This window comes from Triplophysa dalaica, chromosome 10, assembly GCF_015846415.1.
Source record: "Triplophysa dalaica isolate WHDGS20190420 chromosome 10, ASM1584641v1, whole genome shotgun sequence".
Lineage (NCBI taxonomy): Eukaryota > Metazoa > Chordata > Actinopteri > Cypriniformes > Nemacheilidae > Triplophysa > Triplophysa dalaica.
This window is the reverse complement of record NC_079551.1, coordinates 11,567,970-11,576,945: the sequence shown is the minus strand read 5'-3', so window position 1 is coordinate 11,576,945 and position 8,976 is coordinate 11,567,970. Positions and strand designations below refer to the sequence as shown.

Sequence of the window (8,976 nt, the reverse complement as noted above, 5' to 3'; positions counted from 1 at the left end):
CCAACTCTTTAAAAGTCCAAAACGCTGCTGCATTCAATATGAAAGTTTCATAATAATTAACGTCTTATAAAGTGATATCGCTCAGCACAATAAACTTAAAGGTAAACCCTAACAATTTTTCAAATTTGTATCCACCGTTTGTGAATAATGGAGGCTGTTTAGAAGTGTTTTGGTATTATTTCGAGTGCTGTGTGATATGCATAAGTTACCGGGAGTCTCCTGTTTGTTTTTATCTCATGGAAACTCTCGAAAGGTTTGAGACCTGTGATCGCAGTGATCTTTTGTCCGGTTCAGGATCACTGGTCTCAAAAGCTGACAGACACAATCATATATCATTATACACCTATATTATACAAACTATACGCAAAGTCTTTGGATTGGATTGGATTCAATTTATTGTCATTACACATATAACAAGTACAGTGTAACGATATGGATTTAAGAAGAAAAATACAGCAAACATGAGGGAAGTGGAGGGAAAAAAACAGATACACATAATACACCATAGACAAGACTCGCAACAGGGTAAAATAATCCAGCTCCGACCAGCAGCCATCTGGCCCAGTGCCATTACGGTGCCTCTCAGAGACCCGCTTGTCAGGCTGGCGGTTCAAATCATACAGAGGAGTGGGAGGGATAAGTCTTTGTGTGTGTGATAGTTCTGAGTCTTTGTGTGGGGGAGGAACGCAAGACCGTCTCACTGCAGTGCTCTCACAGGGTTAAATTTTCCAGCTCCAGATTTACCAAGGCCGTTTCTGGAGCAGGGGAGCCGAATAGATAAGATTGTGATTTGTTTAGTCGGGAAACCGTATTCCAACATGTCACGGCAGCCCTCATAGTCCAATTGGTTCAATGGTGATTCTTATCTCCGATATTATAAATTTTTCTACCCAGAGCTGTTAGGATTTCCCTGATAACGACCATATTTCGGTTAATAGTCTCAGTCTCAATGCTGACCGCTCTTCGAACAGCTTCAATCGATACGGGCAGCCTTATGACAGCTGTTCCCGTATTGTGAATTTTTCGATAACCCAGGGCAAAGCCTAATCCAATCACCACAAGACCTGTTATCATGGTTCCAAATAGGTAAATATCCTCGATATCCTCGACTGAAAGAGCCGCCAGACACACGATCCGCCATCTCTCCCACCCGTCCATTGTGTAACCAGCTGCGTACGTTCCGTCAGGGCAAGGGGGTTCCCCCGAACCCAGTTTTCTCGTTGAGAAAATGGTGTCAATTGCGTTGATCACATCCATAATTTTCGAAGTTTGGAGTGCAGTGCAGAGAGAGTCTCTCAATAGATGAGACGAGACAAGACAAGAGACAAAGCAGGGAAAATATGGGCAAGGACGGGGAGTGAGAAAATGCGACCGCCTCCGCTGAGAGCCAAACGAGAAGTATGCCATCACATACTGGAAATGTGAGTAAATTTGAGTAATATCATCTTGTGCGAATGCGTCACATTAAATACTGATGTGAGGTCATTTATAAATCACAGGAGGTCTCCAGATAATACTGATGCCCTCTGAAAACTGTGAATGGTGCTAATGTGTAACCTAACGTAACGTCTCCAACCAAATTCACATAAGGCTCCAACTACACAAACTGTTATCCAATCATAGCAGTGAGCGTTTACTTAGTTTACTTAATTCTTCAATGCAGCTCGCCCATTAAAAGCGAGCTTTTGCAGAGCTGGCCTCAACCTGTGTAGAAAATAGCTTATTACTTATTGATTTTGATGTTTTTGAATGTAAAAACCACGCGAACGTCACAAGCAGAACTTGTACAACGATATAAAACAATAAACAAGCACACTTCATGAGACCTTTAACCAGTTTTCTGCCGTTCATTCAGACTTTCAGGTGAAAAAACAAACACTAGGTAGTCAACCAGAATGCTCTCTACCGCCGCATTGAGTGCCGCCGGTGGGGAAGAGAGTTTACATGTGAAACTAGTTCAAGAAATTTCCGCCAGGAGCCACAAAGTGAGAGTTTGTCCCTTCAGTACTTCAACACATGTTCTGTGAAACATTATATGCCAGGAGGCAACACATTAAAGAATAAATCAAGAGTTATTTACGTTTACAATATAAAAATGCAATATAGGCGGAGAATTGAATCTAATGCATTATTACATGCATTTAAATCATTAGAACAAACATGTTATGATCACAGAGGTTCATATAAGGATCATTTTTTTCTGACAGTCTAAAGCGACTGCATATGCCTGATAGTTATAAGAACACACTATTATATAAAAAATAAGCATGCACTGTATTTTCTGTCCTTATACGAGCAAACTGTGGAACCATTTGATTCTTTTCATAACCAAAGTTTCTGAGTGATTATTTTACCATAAAATGTGCGTCAGTGAAAAGCATCACATTGATCACGCAGGAGTGGCCAGTTTGTAGCAACTACTTCAGAATGCCTACAAAGACCAAAGCAGAGCGTAGTCACTCCTCGATAGTGTGTGAAAACATTGACTGAAGAAATCAAGGTTTCCATAAGTTCTCTTTTTTACCCCTGAAAATGATGTACCAAGCCTACTTTACACTAGTTAACGGTTCTTTAACATTCAAACTTTTCTGGTGTATTTTCTATTTAATAAACAAATTATAGACGTTGGTCCAAACCAAGAAATGTTTTATTTTTTATTCACATGTCTAACAGGTCTCAAAACAGACAGCATTCAGACAACAGTTTGACTCAAACAATATACTTTAGTTTCTATAATTTACACATTGATAAATACTTTGTCTTCATACTCCCACATGGAAAGAACCTACAGTATATGAGGATATATGCACATATATGAAACCTATATGCGTATATATGCCACATATAGGCAAAATTGAGGTGCATATATGTCCATATACAGGCCATATAGGTCTCCTGTATTGCTTCTTCATATCCACCTATAAGCCCTATATGTACATACAAGATATGTCTCCTATATAGCTCATGGCAGGATCTGGTGATTTTGTAGCTCATATCTCGCTTTGGCAACTGTCATACATGATGCCTAGCTCATATTTTCTAAAATCAAGGCAATAACTAACAAACAAAAAAAATGCAAAAAACGTATGTATGTACGAACATGTGAAATTGGTATCAGATGTAATTGGCATGTTATGGAATTTAACTATGGCAAATAAGTGAGAAGAGATGGAAAGCTATGTCTACACGTGTTCCTGAAACATTTAAGGTCAATTCTTTCTTGTATGAAGATAGTGGAAAGGAAGGAAATGTACAACAAAATGGTTTGTCGTTTTTTATTTTGTCAATCAAGCCTTTTTTCCAATTTCAAGTCACTTCCAGATTCACATTACAGCTCATACACATCCACACATTCACCGTTACATCCAACAAATGCAATGCAAAATGCAATGTTTTCTAGTTGATGACGTCATCCGCATGCGGCGAAAGAAACCGGCTGGGAGAAAAAATGGCGATATCAACATTGGAGATCCGCTATGTCTTACTTGAATGGAATGAGGGTGAGGATAGAGGGGCCTATACTATTTTGGCCCTCGACTGTGTCCCGGATTTTTCATTTAAAGATTTTCTTGCAAGGACTGATAAAAACCGAGAAGCTGGTGGAATGGCGAAAAGGCAAACCCTGGCTGGTGCACCGAGCCAAATTTTTTGACGTGGCAAGTATGTTACACCCAGGGGCGTCGCACCCGTGGGGGATGTGGGTGTTTTAACACCCACACTTTTCTCGGTGAGGGGGTTCAACACCCGCACTTTTCTGCAGCTTTTCCGCAATTTTGAACAAACGCAGCAGGCACTCCTCCGTGTCCGCTCTGTGTCTGTGCTCGCTGCCTCGCCTCCCCTCCCTCTCAAACATGACACCGGTTCTGAGTGTGACCGGCTGTTGATTGGCTGTTTTCCCTTAAGTCCCGCCTCTCTTGGTGTGTTTGAATTATCGGTCCGCTCGTGCTGAGGAGGCGGGATCTTATGGTTATTTACGTCTCCCTTTTCCAGGTACTTTGAATGAGTGTTTGTTTTCGATTTTTTTTTTAATAAGCTTGATATGTGTTGGGGATGATGTTCAGTATATGTTTTGTTGACCTGTCGAGTCTTTTCTGTATTATATTTTCGTTTTTTATACTAATTGCTAATTGGGATATTGTTCAGAAGCTAGCCAAATCCGGTTATGTATGTAGCTTGCAATGTATAAAGTAACTGTGATGAAGAAGGCAGGGAATTGACGAGGAGGAGGGACAAATTGTCACTGTTAAGCAGTGTATTTATGAGTTTATTGCCAGTGCAATTGATTTTTATTATTTTGAGCATTGTTTGTTGATTAGCTGAATACTTTTGTGGCTACTTACCTGTTGTATTTGACTGTTGAGGAAAAAAAAGTGAGAAATTATTTCATTGTTTGCATACCTGTTGAAGAACTATAAAAGAAAAGTGTAGATTATTTTATTGTTTAAAAACAGTAAATTGTTACATTATTTATACCACCAGAGAAAAAGTTTTGTGTGTATTTTTTTGTTTGTTATATCTCCCCTTTTCAAGGCGCAATTAAGCAAAATTTAGCAGTCTTAGTCACAGTCCTGTCAGACCCATTTCACTATCAAGTTTACCACTGTCTTTTTGTCACACAGTATAATTAAGATGCAGAAAAGAAAGAGGCAGGAGAAGATTGACAGCTTTTTCAAGAGAAATCCTGTAAGTGAAGTTGAAAGCTGAAAATTTAAGTTGTTGAGATTAAACACAAGTAGCCTATTACCATTAGATATTGTTTGCATTTATTTCATTATATTATTTTTCAATATTCACTGAGGTTTGCTAGTGCCACTGCTGTAACTGTTTCACCCTTTTCCTCTAACACTGCACCCTTGTTAGGAGAGGAAGTTGCTGGAGGCATCAGTTTCAGAGAGAGCACAGGAAGGTTCAGAGGTGGGCAATGAAATGAATGTTACAGTTTGTGAAAGAGGTCAATGAAGGAAGAGAGGTCCTGTGTGCTTGCGTGTGTTTGTGTCATGGGTGGTGCTTATTTCTATCCCAGGTGCTCGCGTGTGGGTTTATATCAAATTCACAATTTCATTTCAAATGTTTTGATTAGGGTGTATGTGAGGTTGTGGCCAGGATTCAGGAAGACAGAGATGAAGAGGGACAAAAAGGCAGACACGAAGCAGACAGACAAGAAGCAGACAGACAAGAAGCAGACAGACACGAGGCGGGCAGACACGAAGCAGGAAGACACGAAGCGGGCAGACAAGAAGCAGGCAGACAAGAAGCAGACAGACAAGAAGCAGGCAGACAGGAAGAGCAGAGTGAGGGAGAGGTCAGAGAGGATAAGGATGAAGATGAAATGGTAGAGAGAAGAGCAGAGAACTCAGACGTGGATGTCACTCGCCATCAGTTCAGTAAGCCCAATCAACCAGATCCAAAATTAATTGCTAAACAGTCCTTGCCTAAATATACTCTTAGTTTTCAAACTCAGTGGTACCAGAAATGTCCATGGCTCCATGTGAGTCCTGGTGTTGAGGGTGTATTGTGCTTTTACTGCTCCAAAGCCTTTAACTCAGAGACATCACCTCTTGCCAAGAATGCTGATTCAGCATTCATTTCATCTGGGTTTAAAAATTGGAAAAAAGCCCTTGAGCGATTTACTGTGCATGAGAGATCTGAAAGTCATAAAACAGCCATGACTACTCACATCTATGAAGATCGATCAGTACAGGTTCAGCTATCTAGAGTGAGTGTGAAACAGCAAGAAGAAGCAAGAGGATGTCTTCTCAAAATCATTGGTGCTGTGCAGATGTTGGCTAGGCAGGGCTTACCTTTTAGGGGCCATGAATGTGGTGAGGGAAATTTTGAACAGGTTCTGAAGTACAAATCAGAGGATGACCCCTCTCTAACCAAGTGGTTGACATGTGGTAGAAAGGATGTATATACTTCAGCTATGGTTCAAAATGAGATCCTGACTTTGTTTAGCAGAGTTATCATAAGTGAAATAGTTGAAAACATCAGATCAGTTCCACACCTGCAGTACTCTGTGATGATGGATGGGACACGAGACGTGTCTGGAAAAGAGCAAGAGGCAGTCTGTTTGAGATATGTTGACGAGGATTTAGTCCCTCATGAAGATTTTATTGGTCTTTATGAGGTTTCTTTGACAACAGGAGAAAATTTAGCAAAAGTAGTCATGGATGTTTTGCAGCGCCTACAATTGCCCATCACTGGGATGCGTGGCCAAGCATACGATGGCGCTGCAAATATGGCTGGCAAATACAATGGAGCACAGGCCATTTTAAGAAAAATACAACCTCTGGCTCCCTATGTTCATTGTGCTGCCCACTGTGTTAACCTAATAACACAGAGGTCGTGTACTGCCTCAATATTTATCCGCAATTCTCTGGATTGGGTCAATGAGTTGGGAGTGTTGTTTGGGCAGTCAGGGAAACTGAAGGACATATTTAAGGGAATTGCAAGGTCTGAGGAGGTTGAGGGTCCATGTCACTCTATAAGACCTCTGTGTCCAACAAGGTGGACGGTCCGCACTAGTGCCATCCGCACTGTGCTAAACCAGTACGAGTGTATAATCAAGACTTTGGCTGAGATGGCAGTGAGTGAGTCTGATGCGGCTAGTAAGGCACAGGGGCTATATGAGACATTTCAGCAGGGAAATGTTGTCCTTGGACTTGTGTGTGCTTTGGAGATCACAGGGGAGTTGGAGGTTTTGAATATGTCCCTCCAGCGCAGAACACAGACCCTAGATGGAATGCTTTCAGCTGTTGCCTGTGTTAAGGAAAGCTTCAGCAAAAAGAGAAACACAGAGAGTTTTCAGGCACTTTACATGAAAGCAACAAGGATGTGTGAGACACTCCATCTCACTCCTATTGCCTCTCCTCGTGTTCGTATCCCACCTCAGCGCTTCACAGGTAGTGCTCCTGCACATGTACATGTGTCCCCTTCTGACTACTACAGGACTGAATTCTACAAAGTTCTGGATGTTGCTGACATGCAGTTTAGAGAAAGATTTGAGCAGGAGGGAATGCAAATGTTAAGGCACCTGGAACAAGTTCTCTTGACTGGAAAGATACATGGTGTTGTCCAACAGTACCCAGAAATCAACCCAGACATCCTCAAAGTTCAGCTTGCATTGTTCAGAATGAAGTACAGCTTCCAGTCTAGTACTGAAGTTGTTGCTGTTCTTCAAGGGATGAATCCAGAGGTCCGTGGTCTCTTTGACCAAGTCGAAACAGTAGCCCGACTCCTCCTAGTTGTGCCTGTGTCATCAGCAGAGTCAGAAAGGAGTTTCAGCAGCCTCCGGAGGCTGAAAACATGGCTACGCAGCACCATGACCCAAATCCGCCTCAACAGTGTTGCTATGTGCCATGTACATAAAGACAAGCTGGACAGGGTAAACAGAAAAAATATTGCTGCACAGTTTGTCTCCTGTAAGGAGAGCAGAAAGAGCACTTTTGGTTCTTTTAAATGAGAGGTAGTTGGTCAGATGTTCATTGGTCAGTTGCTTGTTGTTGTTGGTTGCATGTATATAGTTATATAGCCTATATATATATATATATATATATATATATATATATATATATATTGTTCTTAATACATGTTGTTTGTATATCTGGAGTTTGTAACAAAAATAATTTCCCACTGGGATTATTAAAGAATTTCTGAGTCTTATTCTTTAGCAAGTCTACTGTTGTGTATTTTCAAAACAAAGTTTTGACTTATTTTTTGTGTGTTTCGAGTGTGTTTTTATACTTTTCTTGTATCACTGATTTAAATGGGAAGGTTTTTATATCTTTTATGTTATACCTTTTGCACCCTTCTTTCATTGTATTCATCGTTTTTATTGTTAACAAACAAACCACATCCATCCCCCGCACTTTTGAAAAGCTTGCTACGCCCCTGGTTACACCCTAACTTTAGCTGACGTTACGTAGTTACATACCAGATTAAATGGTTTTGCTCGTACTTAAAGAAGTGTAAAATGGATTTTGCTAGGTACCTGGCTAGCAATAGCTTAGCTTTCTGGCTCATGTTAGCTACCTAATTTGCTAATGTTAGCGAAGTCCAATTGGGACTAATGTTAGATTTGGTAAGGTTAAACATGATTAGACAAACGTTTGCATAACATTTCAATTTTATTGCAACAGAATTTGAAAAAACTCTCCAAATTAAACTGTGTGCAATCGAGATGGAGAAGGAGGACACACAAGGGCAAACAAATGTCCTCACATCCCAAAATCAAAGTACAGTGAGCAGCAGGGGCAGACTGGGAAGGCTTCAAAGAAAAGGTAACTGACTGCACCAATTGGTGCTGTAGGAGCCACAAATTGGGTTTGACTTCATTTCTTCTTCTTGTACTGTTGTGTATGTGCACACGCATTGTGACGTCATTACTGTGGGTGGAACCGGGGGTGTGGTGTCTACATTAGTGTGTGTGCGTGTGTTCACCTGGGGGTTATGGATCATGGCTGCAGGGTGAGCATGGGGAGAAACTTTCTATTGACCGTTACCATCACCAACATTATCACCATCAAATGCATTGTCTGAGGTATCTTTGCACCGTTCTCATGAGGACATCAATCAGCGTAAGTGCTTATGTTTTATAAGCTTGTGAAAGAGAGCAATAAAGAGTAATAAAGACATTCCATCATGTGCAATGGTTCAGCGTGACGCGTCTTCAATTGTTAATCCTCATGTTTCAGCCTGCTGCGCTGTCGCGTTTGGTTTAGATTTTGTGTAAAATACGCCGCAAAAGATGCTTTACTTAAAGTTATCTCCCCCTCTCTCTCTTGTTTCTTAATGTGGAGGCATGTGTGTAGGTTTGTTATTGTGTCATCTATGATGATTTCATGTGCTTTGTTGACAAGATGTATGTGTAAGGTGGTGTAACTTAAGTTAATAAGAGTTGGGCTAAAAGTCAGTCTGTCTCTCTCTGTCTCTCAAGATTGACAATAAAAAGGGAGGGGCTTCCAAATATAAGCACCA

General features: G+C 40.9%; 1 protein-coding gene across 1 annotated transcript; it reads left to right on the top strand.

The window, feature by feature from the left end:
- Positions 1-3,959: 3,959 nt before the first annotated feature.
- Positions 3,960-7,462, top strand: LOC130429954 (zinc finger MYM-type protein 1-like). Its single transcript, XM_056758808.1, has 4 exons — positions 3,960-3,990; positions 4,620-4,683; positions 4,861-4,914; positions 5,081-7,462. Exons 2-4 carry the CDS (start codon positions 4,630-4,632, stop codon positions 7,460-7,462), a joined length of 2,490 nt encoding a protein of 829 aa, XP_056614786.1. The 5' UTR covers positions 3,960-3,990; positions 4,620-4,629.
- Positions 7,463-8,976: the final 1,514 nt, after the last annotated feature.

Coding starts and splice junctions, on each gene's coding strand:
- LOC130429954 (XM_056758808.1), top strand. CDS start 4,630: ATGCAGAAAAGAAAGAGGCAGGAGAAGATTGACAGCTTTTTCAAGAGA. Junction 4,684..4,860: donor GCTTTTTCAAGAGAAATCCT/GTAAGTGAAGTT, acceptor CACCCTTGTTAG/GAGAGGAAGTTGCTGGAGGC. Junction 4,915..5,080: donor GAGCACAGGAAGGTTCAGAG/GTGGGCAATGAA, acceptor TGTTTTGATTAG/GGTGTATGTGAGGTTGTGGC.